Below are 21,849 nucleotides of genomic sequence, written 5' to 3' on the forward strand. Positions count from 1 at the left end.
AGACCAAGTCAGTGTCTTTGTCGTGGGCTGGAATTAAGTCATCCTCATTAGCGAGAGAAGGATGAGAGAGGGCACCACTGGCAGGAAGGTGACTTGGGCAGCTCTGGCTTGGCCTCTGGACACGAAGAGTCCAGTAGGCTGGGCCCTGGGAGGGGCTGAGGGGGACACTGCATCTGCTCCATGTCTCTGGGCCGTCAACAACTCCAGTAAGTGGATGTGAGGGAACCAGAGGGCAGTGTCCCTCTCCTCCATGTGGAGCCGCCTGTAGACATGGAGGGGGCACAGACCGAGGATGTACCTGGAGTGGGAAGGAGGGGGACTTGCCATGGTGACACTGTGGCACTGTTGTATGGCCCTTACTGACCCTCCCACAGGTCTACAATTCTTTCTTCAACTTACACAGTATCCTCCCAGGCCCCTCCCTGAGGCCGTCTCTTCCAGCAATTCCTCTGAACCCTTTCTGCAGCCTGGACCACATCAGGTCCAAGCAGTGACCACCTTGAAGTGAGTCCCTGAAGTGTCACGTGAAAACTGACTCTTTCAGAATCCCTGGGGTGACTTCTGGCTCCCGGGATATAGAAAGCTCTAAGGAATGCCACTCCCACCTTAACAGAAAGAAAAAAGTGGATTATCCTCAAAATCATGACTTTCTCTGACTCATTCAAAGAGGTTGCAAGGCAAACAATTACCCTGAAATCTCGGGGAAGACAGGCATTTTGAAGGAGAGATGGGAAGTGAACACTGGCTTACTGTCTGGAGACAGGTAGAAGATGGAGTCACCATATGTGTGAGTACAATTACTCTTAAAATTCGAATCGAGGGCTAAAGGCCAAATGTGGGCAAGTATGAGAGTATGAAATCCTAAAAACCACACACCCACAGGGAATTTACACTTGTTACAGGCCCTTCTCCATGGACTTCTATCAGGGACCCATGAGAAATACTGGGAACAGGTAGTAAGACGAGAGAAAACCTGCCTCAAGGGTGCAGGCTTCAAGCTCTGCTCAGACACTTCTCCATGAAAAAATAAAATCCCCAAACCACTGAAGAAAGGTCAGCAAACCCACTTCCCTTGGGGCCCTGGGAAAGACCTATTGTGGCTGAGGAAAAGGAAAATTTTAGAACTTTATATACATATAGGAAATCCTGGGCTTCTCTGGTGGTGCAGTGGTTAAGAATTCGCCTGCCAATGCAGGCGAAACGGGTTTGAGCCCTGGTCCAGGAAGATCCCACATGCTGTGGAGCAACTAAGCCCGTGCACCACAACTGAGCCCACACACCGCAAGTACGGAAGGCCAAGTGCCTAGAGGCCACGCCCCGCAACTAGAGAAGCCACCACAGTGAGAAGCCCGTGCACCACAACGAAGAGTAGCCCCCGCTCGCCGCAACTAAAGAAAGCCCGTGTGCAACAAGGAAGACCCCCTGCAGTCAAAAATAAATAAAAATAAATAAATTTATTTTAAAAAGAAAAAATTTTAAGTAAAATCCTAGTGCAGGTGACAGCAGAAATGGTAGGCATCCTCCTTCAACTTTTTGAAGAACAGGGACAGGCTTGCTCCTGGCTTTATATCTCAAGTGCCAACTCCTCTTTTCTGGGAAAGATGATAATCCTTTCTGCAAATTGGCACATGCTCACACGATTGATGAGGACGAAACAGGACACACAGCTGTGCACAGCACCCCTGTCTTATTGGTTTGTAAGTAGGAAAATATCACCTGAAATATGACTAATAATAATAAAGTAATAGCTAATACTTTGGTTTCTTACTGTGTGCCAGGCTTAAACCTAATATTGTTGTATCTATTACATTCTTAAATCCTATTGAATTCTGACATGCTAATTTCTTGCATAGATAAATTTTTAAATAATCAGGCACTATTATTTTACATTTTCGCAGCAGAGGAGAATGACCAGAGAGGTTATATCAGCTGGCAGTAATGAACACATGTGGGACTGGCCCTCCTGCAGGCTGACTGCAGCCGCCAACCCAAACGGACACCATGTCATCCCGTGAAAGGTGAGAAACCTGAACACCTGGCAAGAGGCAGCAGTGGGAAAGCCCTGAGCTGGCAGTCACAACCCTCTGCACAGCTCTGTGATGTCTCTGGGCTTCAGCCTCCCATCTCTGCAGCCAAGAGCACAGCTGGACTCTCTCCGAAGACCTTTGCAGCCTTGAAAAAGGAGCGGTTGGATTCAGCCTCCAGTGATGTCATAACCGGCACCATGTGGGCGGGAGGTGAAACAGCTGTAGGGTAGGTTTGCTCCTCTGAGTATAGGCTGTGTGCCCTTGGGTGAGTTGCTTAACCCCTCTGGAATTGGCACAATCGCTCCAGACCTTGCAGGCTCACGGTATGGTGCTGAGGGTTGGCTTTCTCTTGTCCCTAGAGGCCCTGCTAACTGTCTCTCCAAGGCTCTGTGCCCTGTCCTGGGCACAGATGGGCCGGGCAACCTAAACCTAGTGTCTGAGAGCAATTATCTCAGGACAGAGGACACCATCGTAAAGTCAGGGTCTCGGCCTGAGGTCAGGTGGGGCCAGGCCTGCTATTGAGAAGGATGGAGTCTGTCCAAATGCTGTGGCGGTGACTCGTTCCATGGGGCTTGTTGGAGGACATCCCCACGCCCTCTGGCACTGGATAAGCAAGGTTCCTATCCATCTCTGCCCTCACCATGAGCTTGCTTGCAAACCAGGGAGCCTTTCTCCAGGAGCTTGTCGGGAGCTCAAGGATTCTGTGTGCACAGATGTCAGTGTGGAGAGAACGATCGTAAAGGACACCGTTCGGGAAGCCTGACCTAGGAGGCAGGCTACTATCTCTCTTATTCCCCCTCATTGAAATTAATCTTTTGTATCGAAAGGAGGAAATGAAATCTCAGAGAGTATCAGTGACTTGCCAGGTCAGGAAGTGGCACGGTGGCTGTGAACCTGAGTGCCTGACGCCGACGCCCACGCACGCAGCACGGGCCGGCTCCCGAAATGCCCTGTGCACTCGGGGCACCTGTGGCCCATCTTGGTCCTGACTTCTGAGCCACGTGTCTCCTCTTTCTCTCGGAGTGCCCATCAAATAGGAGTTCCCTCCCCAGACCGCCAGGGGGCCCAACACCTGAAATAGACTACCCGTTCCCTCAGCACACACTTGTTGCTAATAAACCCCACCAGGCCCCCCACGCCCCGCCACGCACTGCAGCACCACCATCACTGCAGAGGAACACGTGAAGTCCTTCTTCTGAAACCAGGTCTCGGGGAAACAGCCGGGAAATTCCCACCAAATCCAAATCACTTTCTTTCGGGGTGTCAGGGAGCCACGGGCTGGTTTTTGAGGGAAGGGAAGATGTCAGCCTGACCTAGGGAGGTACTTGCGAAGATTCAGAGCCAAGCCCCCGCAGGGAGCTGTCACGGGTGGCGAGTGTCCTGTCCGTAGCCCTGGGCAAGCCAAGACTGATGTTCCCTGTGGGGAGGCAGGGGGCAGAGCTGCTCCAGGCGTGTGTGGCCCACACAGTGGGGCATCTGTGAAGTGTTCCCAGGACTCGGGCACACTTTCAACGTACGTGCAGCATATGAGAGCGTCCAGTTTCCAGAATTGCTCCTCCACGTGTGAAGGTGGTTTTACGTGTTGAAGGGGAAAATGGGTGTCACATATCGTGTCCTTTAACGTGTTTTCTTAGCGATCCGTTTTCCTGACCAGGGTGAAAACTGTGGCAGAAAAAACAAAGAGGTCTTTCCAGGGTGTTTTAGACGCAAGCCCCGTGCAGAAGTCACACGAGAGGGGTGTGGGATTCCATCCCCTCTGGGTACTTTTCTAGGCTCTCATCACCGAGCGCTGAGTTTGGCAGGGGCCCCCAGAGAAGGAAAATGAGAAATGGGCAACTTTCTCTGCAATCCGTACTCCTAAGGGGAATAGAGGGAGTGTGTCCTCTGTGTGTCCAATGCCCTATGTCATCGGGCGAGGGTATCCTTTGGAGCTGAGAAACGGAAGCTCAAATTAACCTAGGCGGCTAAGACGCTCAGTGTGCGTGTTTTGGGGGTGTGGGGTGTGTGGGGGGGTACTCTTTGGTCCAGAGCCGAGGTCTCTGCACGTCCAGTCCAGTTCCCCACGCCAGCCCTGATGGGCACGGAGTCTCTTTGTCCAAGACAGACCAAGGAAGACAGAGCCAGAATAAAGTCAACAGCTTTTATTACAAGTCACAGATTTCATAGAAAAAGGAATGTAGCGTCAGGTCCGGTTGTATGAAAAACGGTAAAATGCAGGTTTGTCCTGGTTGCTCTGTTGACACCCGGGGCAGGCTCTCCGCGACATCAGGCACAGCAGCTGCACTTGTCCGAGGCCCCTTTGCAGACGCAGCCCTGGGCACACTTGGCGCAGCCCACGGGGCAGCAGGAGCAGCAGCCTGGGGAGGCAAGGGCAGCGTGCGGTCGGACCACGCGTTGTCCGGAACCACCCTTCCCAGCAGCAGGCCTGGCCCCAGCCGCCCTCGGGCCCAGACCCTGAGTTTACGATGGTGTCCTCTGTCCTGAGGTAATTGCTCTCAGACACTAGGTTCAGGTTGCCCGGCCCATCTGTGCCCAGGACAGGGCACAGCGCCTTGGAGAGACAGAGAGCAGGGCCTCTGGGGACAGGAGAAAGCCAGCCCCCAGCACCACCAGTGATGTGAGCCAAGTCCTCAGGATCAAAGTGGAGGCAAAGCCCGCACAGAGCAGCTCCCGCTCGGGATAGGGAAGCTCTGGGCTGCTTCGACAGGAAGGGGCTGCACCGGGTCCGAGAAGCCACGCACGGCCACTGGTTCCTGTCCCTAAAGTGCTTCAGTCCCTGAGAGGATTCGGAAGCGGGTCTCAGGAGGCGGGAGGACTAGTTCTAGTGACAGGTCTGAGGTTGTTTGTCGGTGACCCGTCTGGGCCTCAGTCTCCCTGTTCTCTAGTGCGCGCCTGGGTCTCGGTCACGCCGAAGGCGATTCCAGCTCTGACTGTGAATCCCTTCCTGGTGAGGGGGGTGCCGGGAAGTCTGGTCACTGTCCTGCTCCTGCCTGCCTGCTGAGCCCTGGGCCCCCTCCTCGCACTCAGCCCAGACCCCGCATTCCCAGAGAAGGCCCCGCACACTCACTCTTCTTGCAGGAGGCGCATCTGCAGGCTTTGCGGGTGCAGGAGCCAGCGCAGCCGCAGGAGCCGCCTGCCGGGAAGGGAAAGGAGGCCAGCGGTGAGCAGGGACGGGGATGCAGGAGCTACAGCAGACGGTCAGCAATGCCTCCCTGAGCCCTCCTCCTCTGTCAGGACCCAGCCCCGGGAGCTCGTGTCCACTCGGGCGGATAGAGAAGCCCCAGCTCCTCTCTTCTGGTCCAAGGAGAGTAGGTCCCCTCCTGATGGGACTCCACAGGGAAGGTCCCGGGCTCCAGACGCAGCCCAGGCCGACTGGGGCCGGGGGCCGGGGCCCATGGCCTGAACCCCAAAGAGGCAGCGTCCCCTCCTCCCATCAAATCGTGGCAGGTCCGAGGCCTCCTCCAAACGCTGGGTCCCGGTCTAGCAATCCCCTGACCTGCCGGGTGACCTCAAGAAGGACAGCCTGGAGCCTCCGTGCCCTCAGTGTCAACGGAGAGGCAAAGGGAGACTGACGTGCCCTCAGGAGCCTGGCTACCAAGAAAGCCCTGGACCCGTGACAGGAGTCCTCCTGAGCTCAAAACTCAAAGCCCTCCCTTCTCGTCCTGTGCCCGGGAAGGGGGCATCCTAAGGCTCAAAGGCAGGGCTCCCTTACCAGTGGGGCAGGAGCACTTGGGGTCCATCTGGAGGAGGAGTGAGGCCCGAGGTCCAAAGCAAGGGGCGAAGCCGCTTCACGGGTCCGGTGGGGGCCGTGTGGGAGCGAGGAGCCCGGGGGCTCAGTTATAGGCCGAGGAGGCGGCCCGGGCGCAGAGGCCCCGCCCCCGCCTTGCACCCGCCCCGCGGCTCCGCGCCCGCGCCGCCCGCAGCGCCCTGGGCCGGGCTGTGAGCAACAGGCGGGGCCGAGCGCACGATTCCACGTCGGTGCCGGCTGGAGCGGAGGAACCGGGTGCCGTGCGGTAAGCGGTGTCCCAGGCCCCTGGCCGCCCCTTCCCAATGTGCCCGACGGGAGCAGCCACCGTGTTGGCGGCTTGTGCAGGAATCCGGCTCCCGCGTCCTCCGGTCTTCCCCGCCCCAGGCCCCAGGCCCCAGGCCCCAGGCCCCAGGCCCCGCGCCGCCGGCCTCCGGGTGGCCGTTTCCCGCAGCCTGAGAACAGCCCCCGCCTCCCGCTCGTGTCCCTGGCTTGGCTGGAGCCGGGGAGCGGTGTCAGAGAGCGCAGGCGGATGTGACCCTCACCACCGTTTGGCCGACCCCATGTGTCCCCGGGCGTTGCCAGCCCCGGTCCCCACCACGGTCCTTTGGAAGCATTTTTCCGGTACCGCCTCCTGTAACCGCAGCGCGGTGAACATTGCCTTCAGCCGCGAGGCGTCACTTGTGTGTTCCTTTCCTGGGGGGATCCTGGCTCATTTGTCCGGGGGCTTCTTTGCCTAAACTTTCCAGGGGCGCTCCTCACTGTAGCCGGTCCACCCCCACGCCAGGGTGGAGGTTCCCTCATCATGGGATGCTTCCCCAGGGGCGGCATCATTGTAGGTGATAGGCAGACCTGGCGGTAAATAACAAAGCGAGACAAGTGGATAGAGTTCCCTTTGAGTAGTCCTGACAGTTACTCACCATGGAGTCCATGCCAAGCCTTGTTAGTCACTTTTGCTCTTTGAGTTGTCACACCAACCGGGAAGGGAGACAGCAGTCAGGAGCCCGCTTCCCAAAGTCCAAAGTCCCTACAGTACAGGGAGGCTACTGAGGCAGGCACACAGGGCTGGGGAGTGGTGCCCTGCTTCTGTGTTTTTGTCGCTTCGCAGCTGAAAGAGGGAGTCAGTGAGCAAGCTCCCCTTTGGCCCAGAGCTGTGTCCTCGGCCCGTCTCTACCATGTCCAGCTCAATCCTGGGGGCGACCAAGGTGACACAGTAGGAATGTATTTATGATTTTGTGGCTACCTTCTGACTCTCTCCTTCAGTAGCGTTCAAGAGGTTTCTTTTGGTATAACGTATTTCAGAAAATCACTGAAAAGAAAATGGTAAGGAAATCCTGATGCAGGTGACAGCAGAAGTGGCAGGACCCTTCTGTGTCTGTGAGGAGGACACCGACTGTGCTCCTCACGGCTTTCTATCTGTAGTGTCGACGGCTCTTTGCGTGAAGGCAGGATAACCCTCTCGGGGGTACTGGTCCCACGCTCACAGGGTCGATGGGGACGGCCCAGAGCACAGAGCTAAACACACCGTCCTTGCTTGCGTGTCTGGAAGGAGAACAGTGTCTCCTAGGCTGATGATAACAAATAAATCAATAGATAAATAAATGAATGGGTGATGTGATCGATTGCTCCCTGAGTGCCCAGTATATTCTGACCTTCTTTGCATGTATTCAGTTCTTTAATCCCGAGAGCCAGACACTATTATTTTCCCTTTAGAGCAGAGCAGACGGAGCCACAGAGAGGTTATGTCCCACGGCCGTACGTGGCACAGATGGGACTGGCCCTCCTGCAGGCTGACTGCAGCCCCGCGCCCAACCGGACACCATGTCACCCCACGAAGGGTGAGAACACTGAACACCTGGCACAGAGGCAGCAGTGGGAGAGCCCTGAGCCGGCAGCCAGAACCCTCCGCACAGCTCTGTGACCTCTCTGGGCTTCGGCCTCCCACCTCTGCAGCCAGGAGCACAGCTGGACTGTCTCCGAAGACCCTGCAGCCCTGAAAAAGGAGAGGCCGGATTCAGCCTCCAGTGAGGTCATAACCGGCACCGTGTGGCCGGGAGGTGAGAGACAGCTGCAGTGTAGGTTTAGTCCTCTGAGTATAGGCTGTGTGCCCTTGGGTAGGTTGCTTAACCTCTCTGGAACTGGCACCATCACGCCAGACCATGCAGGTGCACCGAGTCTGTCCAAACGCTGTGGCGGTGACTCGTTCCACGGGGCTTGTTGGAGGACATCCCCACGCCCTCTGGCACTGGATAAGCAAGGTTCCTATCCATCTCTGCCCTCACCATGAGCTTGCTTGCAAACCAGGGAGCCTTTCTCCAGGAGCTTGTCGGGAGCTCAAGGATTCTCTGTGCACAGATGTCAGTGTGGAGAGAGCGATCGTACGGGACACCTTGCGGGAAGCCCGAGCTGGGAGCCAGGCCACTATCTCGCTCATTCCCCCTCATTGAAATTAATCTTTTGTATCGAAAGGAGGAAATGAAATCTCAGAGAGTATCAGTGACTTGCCAGGTCAGGAAGTGGCACGGTGGCTGTGAACCTGAGTGCCTGACGCCGACGCCCACGCACGCAGCACGGGCCGGCTCCCGAAATGCCCTGTGCACTCGGGGCACCTGTGGCCCATCTTGGTCCTGACTTCTGAGCCACGTGTCTCCTCTTTCTCTCGGAGTGCCCATCAAATAGGAGTTCCCTCCCCAGACCGCCAGGGGGCCCAACACCTGAAATAGACTACCCGTTCCCTCAGCACACACTTGTTGCTAATAAACCCCACCAGGCCCCCGCCCCCCCCGCCCCGCCACGCACTGCAGCACCACCATCACTCTGCAGAGGAACACGTGAAGTCCTTCTTCTGAAACCACGTCTCGGGGAAACAGCCGGGAAATTCCCACCAAATCCAAATCACTTTCTTTCGGGGTGTCAGGGAGCCACGGGCTGGTTTTTGAGGGAAGGGAAGATGTCAGCCTGACCTAGGGAGGTACTTGCGAAGATTCAGAGCCAAGCCCCCGCAGGGAGCTGTCACGGGTGGCGAGTGTCCTGTCCGTAGCCCTGGGCAAGCCAAGACTGATGTTCCCTGTGGGGAGGCAGGGGGCAGAGCTGCTCCAGGCGTGTGTGGCCCACACAGTGGGGCATCTGTGAAGTGTTCCCAGGACTCGGGCACACTTTCAACGTACGTGCAGCATATGAGAGCGTCCAGTTTCCAGAATTGCTCCTCCACGTGTGAAGGTGGTTTTACGTGTTGAAGGGAAAACTGGGTGTCACATATCGTGTCCTTTGACGTGTTTTCTTCGCGATCCGTTTTCCTGACCAGGGTGAAAACTGTGGCAGAAAATACAAAGAGGTCTTTCCAGGGTGTTTTAGACGCAAGCCCCGTGCAGAAGTCACACGAGAGGGGTGTGGGATTCCATCCCCTCTGGGTACTTTTCTAGGCTCTCATCACCGAGCGCTGAGTTTGGCAGGGGCCCCCAGAGAAGGAAAATGAGAAATGGGCAACTTTCTCTGCAATCCGTACTCCTAAGGGGAATAGAGGGAGTGTGTCCTCTGTGTGTCCAATGCCCTATGTCATCGGGCGAGGGTATCCTTTGGAGCTGAGAAACGGAAGCTCAAATTAACCTAGGCGGCTAAGACGCTCAGTGTGCGTGTTTTGGGGGTGTGGGGTGTGTGGGGGGGTACTCTTTGGTCCAGAGCCGAGGTCTCTGCACGTCCAGTCCAGTTCCCCACGCCAGCCCTGATGGGCACGGAGTCTCTTTGTCCAAGACACACCAAGGAAGACAGAGCCAGAATAAAGTCAACAGCTTTTATTACAAGTCACAGATTTCATAGAAAAAGGAATGTAGCGTCAGGTCCGGTTGTATGAAAAACGGTAAAATGCAGGTTTGTCCTGGTTGCTCTGTTGACACCCGGGGCAGGCTCTCCGCGACATCAGGCACAGCAGCTGCACTTGTCCGAGGCCCCTTTGCAGACGCAGCCCTGGGCACACTTGGCGCAGCCCACGGGGCAGCAGGAGCAGCAGCCTGGGGAGGCAAGGGCAGCGTGCGGTCGGACCACGCGTTGTCCGGAACCACCCTTCCCAGCAGCAGGCCTGGCCCCAGCCGCCCTCGGGCCCAGACCCTGAGTTTACGATGGTGTCCTCTGTCCTGAGGTAATTGCTCTCAGACACTAGGTTCAGGTTGCCCGGCCCATCTGTGCCCAGGACAGGGCACAGCGCCTTGGAGAGACAGTGAGCAGGGCCTCTGGGGACAGGAGAAAGCCAGCCCCCAGCACCACCAGTGATGTGAGCCAAGTCCTCAGGATCAAAGTGGAGGCAAAGCCCGCACAGAGCAGCTCCCGCTCGGGATAGGGAAGCTCTGGGCTGCTTCGACAGGAAGGGGCTGCACCGGGTCCGAGAAGCCACGCACGGCCACTGGTTCCTGTCCCTAAAGTGCTTCAGTCCCTGAGAGGATTCGGAAGCGGGTCTCAGGAGGCGGGAGGACTAGTTCTAGTGACAGGTCTGAGGTTGTTTGTCGGTGACCCGTCTGGGCCTCAGTCTCCCTGTTCTCTAGTGCGCGCCTGGGTCTCGGTCACGCCGAAGGCGATTCCAGCTCTGACTGTGAATCCCTTCCTGGTGAGGGGGGTGCCGGGAAGTCTGGTCACTGTCCTGCTCCTGCCTGCCTGCTGAGCCCTGGGCCCCCTCCTCGCACTCAGCCCAGACCCCGCATTCCCAGAGAAGGCCCCGCACACTCACTCTTCTTGCAGGAGGCGCATCTGCAGGCTTTGCAGGTGCAGGAGCCAGCGCAGCCGCAGGAGCCGCCTGCCGGGAAGGGAAAGGAGGCCAGCGGTGAGCAGGGACGGGGATGCAGGAGCTACAGCAGACGGTCAGCAATGCCTCCCTGAGCCCTCCTCCTCTGTCAGGACCCAGCCCCGGGAGCTCGTGTCCACTCGGGCGGATAGAGAAGCCCCAGCTCCTCTCTTCTGGTCCAAGGAGAGTAGGTCCCCTCCTGATGGGACTCCACAGGGAAGGTCCCGGGCTCCAGACGCAGCCCAGGCCGACTGGGGCCGGGGGCCGGGGCCCATGGCCTGAACCCCAAAGAGGCAGCGTCCCCTCCTCCCATCAAATCGTGGCAGGTCCGAGGCCTCCTCCAAACGCTGGGTCCCGGTCTAGCAATCCCCTGACCTGCCGGGTGACCTCAAGAAGGACAGCCTGGAGCCTCCGTGCCCTCAGTGTCAACGGAGAGGCAAAGGGAGACTGACGTGCCCTCAGGAGCCTGGCTACCAAGAAAGCCCTGGACCCGTGACAGGAGTCCTCCTGAGCTCAAAACTCAAAGCCCTCCCTTCTCGTCCTGTGCCCGGGAAGGGGGCATCCTAAGGCTCAAAGGCAGGGCTCCCTTACCAGTGGGGCAGGAGCACTTGGGGTCCATCTGGAGGAGGAGTGAGGCCCGAGGTCCAAAGCAAGGGGCGAAGCCGCTTCACGGGTCCGGTGGGGGCCGTGTGGGAGCGAGGAGCCCGGGGGCTCAGTTATAGGCCGAGGAGGCGGCCCGGGCGCAGAGGCCCCGCCCCCGCCTTGCACCCGCCCCGCGGCTCCGCGCCCGCGCCGCCCGCAGCGCCCTGGGCCGGGCTGTGAGCAACAGGCGGGGCCGAGCGCACGATTCCACGTCGGTGCCGGCTGGAGCGGAGGAACCGGGTGCCGTGCGGTAAGCGGTGTCCCAGGCCCCTGGCCGCCCCTTCCCAATGTGCCCGACGGGAGCAGCCACCGTGTTGGCGGCTTGTGCAGGAATCCGGCTCCCGCGTCCTCCGGTCTTCCCCGCCCCAGGCCCCAGGCCCCAGGCCCCAGGCCCCGCGCCGCCGGCCTCCGGGTGGCCGTTTCCTGCAGCCTGAGAACAGCCCCCGCCTCCCGCTCGTGTCCCTGGCTTGGCTGGAGCCGGGGAGCGGTGTCAGAGAGCGCAGGCGGATGTGACCCTCACCACCGTTTGGCCGACCCCATGTGTCCCCGGGCGTTGCCAGCCCCGGTCCCCACCACGGTCCTTTGGAAGCATTTTTCCGGTACCGCCTCCTGTAACCGCAGCGCGGTGAACATTGCCTTCAGCCGCGAGGCGTCACTTGTGTGTTCCTTTCCTGGGGGGATCCTGGCTCATTTGTCCGGGGGCTTCTTTGCCTAAACTTTCCAGGGGCGCTCCTCACTGTAGCCGGTCCACCCCCACGCCAGGGTGGAGGTTCCCTCATCATGGGATGCTTCCCCAGGGGCGGCATCATTGTAGGTGATAGGCAGACCTGGCGGTAAATAACAAAGCGAGACAAGTGGATAGAGTTCCCTTTGAGTAGTCCTGACAGTTACTCACCATGGAGTCCATGCCAAGCCTTGTTAGTCACTTTTGCTCTTTGAGTTGTCACACCAACCGGGAAGGGAGACAGCAGTCAGGAGCCCGCTTCCCAAAGTCCAAAGTCCCTACAGTACAGGGAGGCTACTGAGGCAGGCACACAGGGCTGGGGAGTGGTGCCCTGCTTCTGTGTTTTTGTCGCTTCGCAGCTGAAAGAGGGAGTCAGTGAGCAAGCTCCCCTTTGGCCCAGAGCTGTGTCCTCGGCCCGTCTCTACCATGTCCAGCTCAATCCTGGGGGCGACCAAGGTGACACAGTAGGAATGTATTTATGATTTTGTGGCTACCTTCTGACTCTCTCCTTCAGTAGCGTTCAAGAGGTTTCTTTTGGTATAACGTATTTCAGAAAATCACTGAAAAGAAAATGGTAAGGAAATCCTGATGCAGGTGACAGCAGAAGTGGCAGGACCCTTCTGTGTCTGTGAGGAGGACACCGACTGTGCTCCTCACGGCTTTCTATCTGTAGTGTCGACGGCTCTTTGCGTGAAGGCAGGATAACCCTCTCGGGGGTACTGGTCCCACGCTCACAGGGTCGATGGGGACGGCCCAGAGCACAGAGCTAAACACACCGTCCTTGCTTGCGTGTCTGGAAGGAGAACAGTGTCTCCTAGGCTGATGATAACAAATAAATCAATAGATAAATAAATGAATGGGTGATGTGATCGATTGCTCCCTGAGTGCCCAGTATATTCTGACCTTCTTTGCATGTATTCAGTTCTTTAATCCCGAGAGCCAGACACTATTATTTTCCCTTTAGAGCAGAGCAGACGGAGCCACAGAGAGGTTATGTCCCACGGCCGTACGTGGCACAGATGGGACTGGCCCTCCTGCAGGCTGACTGCAGCCCCGCGCCCAACCGGACACCATGTCATCCCACGAAGGGTGAGAACACTGAACACCTGGCACAGAGGCAGCAGTGGGAGAGCCCTGAGCCGGCAGCCAGAACCCTCCGCACAGCTCTGTGACCTCTCTGGGCTTCGGCCTCCCACCTCTGCAGCCAGGAGCACAGCTGGACTGTCTCCGAAGACCCTGCAGCCCTGAAAAAGGAGAGGCCGGATTCAGCCTCCAGTGAGGTCATAACCGGCACCGTGTGGCCGGGAGGTGAGAGACAGCTGCAGTGTAGGTTTAGTCCTCTGAGTATAGGCTGTGTGCCCTTGGGTAGGTTGCTTAACCTCTCTGGAACTGGCACCATCACGCCAGACCATGCAGGTGCACCGAGTCTGTCCAAACGCTGTGGCGGTGACTCGTTCCACGGGGCTTGTTGGAGGACATCCCCACGCCCTCTGGCACTGGATAAGCAAGGTTCCTATCCATCTCTGCCCTCACCATGAGCTTGCTTGCAAACCAGGGAGCCTTTCTCCAGGAGCTTGTCGGGAGCTCAAGGATTCTCTGTGCACAGATGTCAGTGTGGAGAGAGCGATCGTACGGGACACCTTGCGGGAAGCCCGAGCTGGGAGCCAGGCCACTATCTCGCTCATTCCCCCTCATTGAAATTAATCTTTTGTATCGAAAGGAGGAAATGAAATCTCAGAGAGTATCAGTGACTTGCCAGGTCAGGAAGTGGCACGGTGGCTGTGAACCTGAGTGCCTGACGCCGACGCCCACGCACGCAGCACGGGCCGGCTCCCGAAATGCCCTGTGCACTCGGGGCACCTGTGGCCCATCTTGGTCCTGACTTCTGAGCCACGTGTCTCCTCTTTCTCTCGGAGTGCCCATCAAATAGGAGTTCCCTCCCCAGACCGCCAGGGGGCCCAACACCTGAAATAGACTACCCGTTCCCTCAGCACACACTTGTTGCTAATAAACCCCACCAGGCCCCCGCCCCCCCCGCCCCGCCACGCACTGCAGCACCACCATCACTCTGCAGAGGAACACGTGAAGTCCTTCTTCTGAAACCACGTCTCGGGGAAACAGCCGGGAAATTCCCACCAAATCCAAATCACTTTCTTTCGGGGTGTCAGGGAGCCACGGGCTGGTTTTTGAGGGAAGGGAAGATGTCAGCCTGACCTAGGGAGGTACTTGCGAAGATTCAGAGCCAAGCCCCCGCAGGGAGCTGTCACGGGTGGCGAGTGTCCTGTCCGTAGCCCTGGGCAAGCCAAGACTGATGTTCCCTGTGGGGAGGCAGGGGGCAGAGCTGCTCCAGGCGTGTGTGGCCCACACAGTGGGGCATCTGTGAAGTGTTCCCAGGACTCGGGCACACTTTCAACGTACGTGCAGCATATGAGAGCGTCCAGTTTCCAGAATTGCTCCTCCACGTGTGAAGGTGGTTTTACGTGTTGAAGGGAAAACTGGGTGTCACATATCGTGTCCTTTGACGTGTTTTCTTCGCGATCCGTTTTCCTGACCAGGGTGAAAACTGTGGCAGAAAATACAAAGAGGTCTTTCCAGGGTGTTTTAGACGCAAGCCCCGTGCAGAAGTCACACGAGAGGGGTGTGGGATTCCATCCCCTCTGGGTACTTTTCTAGGCTCTCATCACCGAGCGCTGAGTTTGGCAGGGGCCCCCAGAGAAGGAAAATGAGAAATGGGCAACTTTCTCTGCAATCCGTACTCCTAAGGGGAATAGAGGGAGTGTGTCCTCTGTGTGTCCAATGCCCTATGTCATCGGGCGAGGGTATCCTTTGGAGCTGAGAAACGGAAGCTCAAATTAACCTAGGCGGCTAAGACGCTCAGTGTGCGTGTTTTGGGGGTGTGGGGTGTGTGGGGGGGTACTCTTTGGTCCAGAGCCGAGGTCTCTGCACGTCCAGTCCAGTTCCCCACGCCAGCCCTGATGGGCACGGAGTCTCTTTGTCCAAGACACACCAAGGAAGACAGAGCCAGAATAAAGTCAACAGCTTTTATTACAAGTCACAGATTTCATAGAAAAAGGAATGTAGCGTCAGGTCCGGTTGTATGAAAAACGGTAAAATGCAGGTTTGTCCTGGTTGCTCTGTTGACACCCGGGGCAGGCTCTCCGCGACATCAGGCACAGCAGCTGCACTTGTCCGAGGCCCCTTTGCAGACGCAGCCCTGGGCACACTTGGCGCAGCCCACGGGGCAGCAGGAGCAGCAGCCTGGGGAGGCAAGGGCAGCGTGCGGTCGGACCACGCGTTGTCCGGAACCACCCTTCCCAGCAGCAGGCCTGGCCCCAGCCGCCCTCGGGCCCAGACCCTGAGTTTACGATGGTGTCCTCTGTCCTGAGGTAATTGCTCTCAGACACTAGGTTCAGGTTGCCCGGCCCATCTGTGCCCAGGACAGGGCACAGCGCCTTGGAGAGACAGTGAGCAGGGCCTCTGGGGACAGGAGAAAGCCAGCCCCCAGCACCACCAGTGATGTGAGCCAAGTCCTCAGGATCAAAGTGGAGGCAAAGCCCGCACAGAGCAGCTCCCGCTCGGGATAGGGAAGCTCTGGGCTGCTTCGACAGGAAGGGGCTGCACCGGGTCCGAGAAGCCACGCACGGCCACTGGTTCCTGTCCCTAAAGTGCTTCAGTCCCTGAGAGGATTCGGAAGCGGGTCTCAGGAGGCGGGAGGACTAGTTCTAGTGACAGGTCTGAGGTTGTTTGTCGGTGACCCGTCTGGGCCTCAGTCTCCCTGTTCTCTAGTGCGCGCCTGGGTCTCGGTCACGCCGAAGGCGATTCCAGCTCTGACTGTGAATCCCTTCCTGGTGAGGGGGGTGCCGGGAAGTCTGGTCACTGTCCTGCTCCTGCCTGCCTGCTGAGCCCTGGGCCCCCTCCTCGCACTCAGCCCAGACCCCGCATTCCCAGAGAAGGCCCCGCACACTCACTCTTCTTGCAGGAGGCGCATCTGCAGGCTTTGCAGGTGCAGGAGCCAGCGCAGCCGCAGGAGCCGCCTGCCGGGAAGGGAAAGGAGGCCAGCGGTGAGCAGGGACGGGGATGCAGGAGCTACAGCAGACGGTCAGCAATGCCTCCCTGAGCCCTCCTCCTCTGTCAGGACCCAGCCCCGGGAGCTCGTGTCCACTCGGGCGGATAGAGAAGCCCCAGCTCCTCTCTTCTGGTCCAAGGAGAGTAGGTCCCCTCCTGATGGGACTCCACAGGGAAGGTCCCGGGCTCCAGACGCAGCCCAGGCCGACTGGGGCCGGGGGCCGGGGCCCATGGCCTGAACCCCAAAGAGGCAGCGTCCCCTCCTCCCATCAAATCGTGGCAGGTCCGAGGCCTCCTCCAAACGCTGGGTCCCGGTCTAGCAATCCCCTGACCTGCCGGGTGACCTCAAGAAGGACAGCCTGGAGCCTCCGTGCCCTCAGTGTCAACGGAGAGGCAAAGGGAGACTGACGTGCCCTCAGGAGCCTGGCTACCAAGAAAGCCCTGGACCCGTGACAGGAGTCCTCCTGAGCTCAAAACTCAAAGCCCTCCCTTCTCGTCCTGTGCCCGGGAAGGGGGCATCCTAAGGCTCAAAGGCAGGGCTCCCTTACCAGTGGGGCAGGAGCACTTGGGGTCCATCTGGAGGAGGAGTGAGGCCCGAGGTCCAAAGCAAGGGGCGAAGCCGCTTCACGGGTCCGGTGGGGGCCGTGTGGGAGCGAGGAGCCCGGGGGCTCAGTTATAGGCCGAGGAGGCGGCCCGGGCGCAGAGGCCCCGCCCCCGCCTTGCACCCGCCCCGCGGCTCCGCGCCCGCGCCGCCCGCAGCGCCCTGGGCCGGGCTGTGAGCAACAGGCGGGGCCGAGCGCACGATTCCACGTCGGTGCCGGCTGGAGCGGAGGAACCGGGTGCCGTGCGGTAAGCGGTGTCCCAGGCCCCTGGCCGCCCCTTCCCAATGTGCCCGACGGGAGCAGCCACCGTGTTGGCGGCTTGTGCAGGAATCCGGCTCCCGCGTCCTCCGGTCTTCCCCGCCCCAGGCCCCAGGCCCCAGGCCCCAGGCCCCGCGCCGCCGGCCTCCGGGTGGCCGTTTCCTGCAGCCTGAGAACAGCCCCCGCCTCCCGCTCGTGTCCCTGGCTTGGCTGGAGCCGGGGAGCGGTGTCAGAGAGCGCAGGCGGATGTGACCCTCACCACCGTTTGGCCGACCCCATGTGTCCCCGGGCGTTGCCAGCCCCGGTCCCCACCACGGTCCTTTGGAAGCATTTTTCCGGTACCGCCTCCTGTAACCGCAGCGCGGTGAACATTGCCTTCAGCCGCGAGGCGTCACTTGTGTGTTCCTTTCCTGGGGGGATCCTGGCTCATTTGTCCGGGGGCTTCTTTGCCTAAACTTTCCAGGGGCGCTCCTCACTGTAGCCGGTCCACCCCCACGCCAGGGTGGAGGTTCCCTCATCATGGGATGCTTCCCCAGGGGCGGCATCATTGTAGGTGATAGGCAGACCTGGCGGTAAATAACAAAGCGAGACAAGTGGATAGAGTTCCCTTTGAGTAGTCCTGACAGTTACTCACCATGGAGTCCATGCCAAGCCTTGTTAGTCACTTTTGCTCTTTGAGTTGTCACACCAACCGGGAAGGGAGACAGCAGTCAGGAGCCCGCTTCCCAAAGTCCAAAGTCCCTACAGTACAGGGAGGCTACTGAGGCAGGCACACAGGGCTGGGGAGTGGTGCCCTGCTTCTGTGTTTTTGTCGCTTCGCAGCTGAAAGAGGGAGTCAGTGAGCAAGCTCCCCTTTGGCCCAGAGCTGTGTCCTCGGCCCGTCTCTACCATGTCCAGCTCAATCCTGGGGGCGACCAAGGTGACACAGTAGGAATGTATTTATGATTTTGTGGCTACCTTCTGACTCTCTCCTTCAGTAGCGTTCAAGAGGTTTCTTTTGGTATAACGTATTTCAGAAAATCACTGAAAAGAAAATGGTAAGGAAATCCTGATGCAGGTGACAGCAGAAGTGGCAGGACCCTTCTGTGTCTGTGAGGAGGACACCGACTGTGCTCCTCACGGCTTTCTATCTGTAGTGTCGACGGCTCTTTGCGTGAAGGCAGGATAACCCTCTCGGGGGTACTGGTCCCACGCTCACAGGGTCGATGGGGACGGCCCAGAGCACAGAGCTAAACACACCGTCCTTGCTTGCGTGTCTGGAAGGAGAACAGTGTCTCCTAGGCTGATGATAACAAATAAATCAATAGATAAATAAATGAATGGGTGATGTGATCGATTGCTCCCTGAGTGCCCAGTATATTCTGACCTTCTTTGCATGTATTCAGTTCTTTAATCCCGAGAGCCAGACACTATTATTTTCCCTTTAGAGCAGAGCAGACGGAGCCACAGAGAGGTTATGTCCCACGGCCGTACGTGGCACAGATGGGACTGGCCCTCCTGCAGGCTGACTGCAGCCCCGCGCCCAACCGGACACCATGTCATCCCACGAAGGGTGAGAACACTGAACACCTGGCACAGAGGCAGCAGTGGGAGAGCCCTGAGCCGGCAGCCAGAACCCTCCGCACAGCTCTGTGACCTCTCTGGGCTTCGGCCTCCCACCTCTGCAGCCAGGAGCACAGCTGGACTGTCTCCGAAGACCCTGCAGCCCTGAAAAAGGAGAGGCCGGATTCAGCCTCCAGTGAGGTCATAACCGGCACCGTGTGGCCGGGAGGTGAGAGACAGCTGCAGTGTAGGTTTAGTCCTCTGAGTATAGGCTGTGTGCCCTTGGGTAGGTTGCTTAACCTCTCTGGAACTGGCACCATCACGCCAGACCATGCAGGTGCACCGAGTCTGTCCAAACGCTGTGGCGGTGACTCGTTCCACGGGGCTTGTTGGAGGACATCCCCACGCCCTCTGGCACTGGATAAGCAAGGTTCCTATCCATCTCTGCCCTCACCATGAGCTTGCTTGCAAACCAGGGAGCCTTTCTCCAGGAGCTTGTCGGGAGCTCAAGGATTCTCTGTGCACAGATGTCAGTGTGGAGAGAGCGATCGTACGGGACACCTTGCGGGAAGCCCGAGCTGGGAGCCAGGCCACTATCTCGCTCATTCCCCCTCATTGAAATTAATCTTTTGTATCGAAAGGAGGAAATGAAATCTCAGAGAGTATCAGTGACTTGCCAGGTCAGGAAGTGGCACGGTGGCTGTGAACCTGAGTGCCTGACGCCGACGCCCACGCACGCAGCACGGGCCGGCTCCCGAAATGCCCTGTGCACTCGGGGCACCTGTGGCCCATCTTGGTCCTGACTTCTGAGCCACGTGTCTCCTCTTTCTCTCGGAGTGCCCATCAAATAGGAGTTCCCTCCCCAGACCGCCAGGGGGCCCAACACCTGAAATAGACTACCCGTTCCCTCAGCACACACTTGTTGCTAATAAACCCCACCAGGCCCCCGCCCCCCCCGCCCCGCCACGCACTGCAGCACCACCATCACTCTGCAGAGGAACACGTGAAGTCCTTCTTCTGAAACCACGTCTCGGGGAAACAGCCGGGAAATTCCCACCAAATCCAAATCACTTTCTTTCGGGGTGTCAGGGAGCCACGGGCTGGTTTTTGAGGGAAGGGAAGATGTCAGCCTGACCTAGGGAGGTACTTGCGAAGATTCAGAGCCAAGCCCCCGCAGGGAGCTGTCACGGGTGGCGAGTGTCCTGTCCGTAGCCCTGGGCAAGCCAAGACTGATGTTCCCTGTGGGGAGGCAGGGGGCAGAGCTGCTCCAGGCGTGTGTGGCCCACACAGTGGGGCATCTGTGAAGTGTTCCCAGGACTCGGGCACACTTTCAACGTACGTGCAGCATATGAGAGCGTCCAGTTTCCAGAATTGCTCCTCCACGTGTGAAGGTGGTTTTACGTGTTGAAGGGAAAACTGGGTGTCACATATCGTGTCCTTTGACGTGTTTTCTTCGCGATCCGTTTTCCTGACCAGGGTGAAAACTGTGGCAGAAAATACAAAGAGGTCTTTCCAGGGTGTTTTAGACGCAAGCCCCGTGCAGAAGTCACACGAGAGGGGTGTGGGATTCCATCCCCTCTGGGTACTTTTCTAGGCTCTCATCACCGAGCGCTGAGTTTGGCAGGGGCCCCCAGAGAAGGAAAATGAGAAATGGGCAACTTTCTCTGCAATCCGTACTCTAAGGGGAATAGAGGGAGTGTGTCCTCTGTGTGTCCAATGCCCTATGTCATCGGGCGAGGGTATCCTTTGGAGCTGAGAAACGGAAGCTCAAATTAACCTAGGCGGCTAAGACGCTCAGTGTGCGTGTTTTGGGGGTGTGGGGTGTGTGGGGGGGTACTCTTTGGTCCAGAGCCGAGTCTCTGCACGTCCAGTCCAGTTCCCCACGCCAGCCCTGATGGGCACGGAGTCTCTTTGTCCAAGACACACCAAGGAAGACAGAGCCAGAATAAAGTCAACAGCTTTTATTACAAGTCACAGATTTCATAGAAAAAGGAATGTAGCGTCAGGTCCGGTTGTATGAAAAACGGTAAAATGCAGGTTTGTCCTGGTTGCTCTGTTGACACCCGGGGCAGGCTCTCCGCGACATCAGGCACAGCAGCTGCACTTGTCCGAGGCCCCTTTGCAGACGCAGCCCTGGGCACACTTGGCGCAGCCCACGGGGCAGCAGGAGCAGCAGCCTGGGGAGGCAAGGGCAGCGTGCGGTCGGACCACGCGTTGTCCGGAACCACCCTTCCCAGCAGCAGGCCTGGCCCCAGCCGCCCTCGGGCCCAGACCCTGAGTTTACGATGGTGTCCTCTGTCCTGAGGTAATTGCTCTCAGACACTAGGTTCAGGTTGCCCGGCCCATCTGTGCCCAGGACAGGGCACAGCGCCTTGGAGAGACAGTGAGCAGGGCCTCTGGGGACAGGAGAAAGCCAGCCCCAGCACCACCAGTGATGTGAGCCAAGTCCTCAGGATCAAAGTGGAGGCAAAGCCCGCACAGAGCAGCTCCCGCTCGGGATAGGGAAGCTCTGGGCTGCTTCGACAGGAAGGGGCTGCACCGGGTCCGAGAAGCCACGCACGGCCACTGGTTCCTGTCCCTAAAGTGCTTCAGTCCCTGAGAGGATTCGGAAGCGGGTCTCAGGAGGCGGGAGGACTAGTTCTAGTGACAGGTCTGAGGTTGTTTGTCGGTGACCCGTCTGGGCCTCAGTCTCCCTGTTCTCTAGTGCGCGCCTGGGTCTCGGTCACGCCGAAGGCGATTCCAGCTCTGACTGTGAATCCCTTCCTGGTGAGGGGGGTGCCGGGAAGTCTGGTCACTGTCCTGCTCCTGCCTGCCTGCTGAGCCCTGGGCCCCCTCCTCGCACTCAGCCCAGACCCCGCATTCCCAGAGAAGGCCCCGCACACTCACTCTTCTTGCAGGAGGCGCATCTGCAGGCTTTGCAGGTGCAGGAGCCAGCGCAGCCGCAGGAGCCGCCTGCCGGGAAGGGAAAGGAGGCCAGCGGTGAGCAGGGACGGGGATGCAGGAGCTACAGCAGACGGTCAGCAATGCCTCCCTGAGCCCTCCTCCTCTGTCAGGACCCAGCCCCGGGAGCTCGTGTCCACTCGGGCGGATAGAGAAGCCCCAGCTCCTCTCTTCTGGTCCAAGGAGAGTAGGTCCCCTCCTGATGGGACTCCACAGGGAAGGTCCCGGGCTCCAGACGCAGCCCAGGCCGACTGGGGCCGGGGGCCGGGGCCCATGGCCTGAACCCAAAGAGGCAGCGTCCCCTCCTCCCATCAAATCGTGGCAGGTCCGAGGCCTCCTCCAAACGCTGGGTCCCGGTCTAGCAATCCCCTGACCTGCCGGGTGACCTCAAGAAGGACAGCCTGGAGCCTCCGTGCCCTCAGTGTCAACGGAGAGGCAAAGGGAGACTGACGTGCCCTCAGGAGCCTGGCTACCAAGAAAGCCCTGGACCCGTGACAGGAGTCCTCCTGAGCTCAAAACTCAAAGCCCTCCCT

The 21,849-nt window shown here is 58.8% G+C and overlaps 4 protein-coding genes across 4 annotated transcripts; all 4 read right to left on the bottom strand.

Annotated features, from left to right (window-relative positions):
- Positions 1 to 4,153: 4,153 nt before the first annotated feature.
- LOC132509354 (metallothionein-1E-like) lies at positions 4,154 to 5,934 on the bottom strand. The gene is made up of 3 exons (XM_060130315.1): positions 5,740 to 5,934; positions 5,095 to 5,160; positions 4,154 to 4,384 (listed from the first exon to the last, which is right to left on the bottom strand). The coding sequence occupies exons 1-3, from the start codon at positions 5,765 to 5,767 to the stop codon at positions 4,293 to 4,295; spliced, it is 186 nt and encodes a 61-aa protein (XP_059986298.1). The 5' UTR covers positions 5,768 to 5,934; the 3' UTR covers positions 4,154 to 4,292.
- A 3,614-nt stretch (positions 5,935 to 9,548) lies between these two features.
- Positions 9,549 to 11,329, bottom strand: LOC132509325 (metallothionein-1E-like). Its single transcript, XM_060130244.1, has 3 exons — positions 11,135 to 11,329; positions 10,490 to 10,555; positions 9,549 to 9,779 (listed from the first exon to the last, which is right to left on the bottom strand). Exons 1-3 carry the CDS (start codon positions 11,160 to 11,162, stop codon positions 9,688 to 9,690), a joined length of 186 nt encoding a protein of 61 aa, XP_059986227.1. The 5' UTR covers positions 11,163 to 11,329; the 3' UTR covers positions 9,549 to 9,687.
- A 3,607-nt stretch (positions 11,330 to 14,936) lies between these two features.
- Positions 14,937 to 16,717, bottom strand: LOC132509326 (metallothionein-1E-like). Its single transcript, XM_060130245.1, has 3 exons — positions 16,523 to 16,717; positions 15,878 to 15,943; positions 14,937 to 15,167 (listed from the first exon to the last, which is right to left on the bottom strand). The coding sequence occupies exons 1-3, from the start codon at positions 16,548 to 16,550 to the stop codon at positions 15,076 to 15,078; spliced, it is 186 nt and encodes a 61-aa protein (XP_059986228.1). The 5' UTR covers positions 16,551 to 16,717; the 3' UTR covers positions 14,937 to 15,075.
- Positions 16,718 to 20,322: 3,605 nt separating this feature from the next.
- LOC132509153 (metallothionein-1B-like) lies at positions 20,323 to 21,591 on the bottom strand. The gene is made up of 3 exons (XM_060129794.1): positions 21,531 to 21,591; positions 21,263 to 21,328; positions 20,323 to 20,553 (listed from the first exon to the last, which is right to left on the bottom strand). Exons 1-3 carry the CDS (start codon positions 21,589 to 21,591, stop codon positions 20,462 to 20,464), a joined length of 219 nt encoding a protein of 72 aa, XP_059985777.1. The 3' UTR covers positions 20,323 to 20,461.
- Between the last annotated feature and the right edge of the window lie 258 nt (positions 21,592 to 21,849).

This window comes from Lagenorhynchus albirostris, chromosome 19 (genome assembly GCF_949774975.1).
Source record: "Lagenorhynchus albirostris chromosome 19, mLagAlb1.1, whole genome shotgun sequence".
Classification (NCBI taxonomy): domain Eukaryota; kingdom Metazoa; phylum Chordata; class Mammalia; order Artiodactyla; family Delphinidae; genus Lagenorhynchus; species Lagenorhynchus albirostris.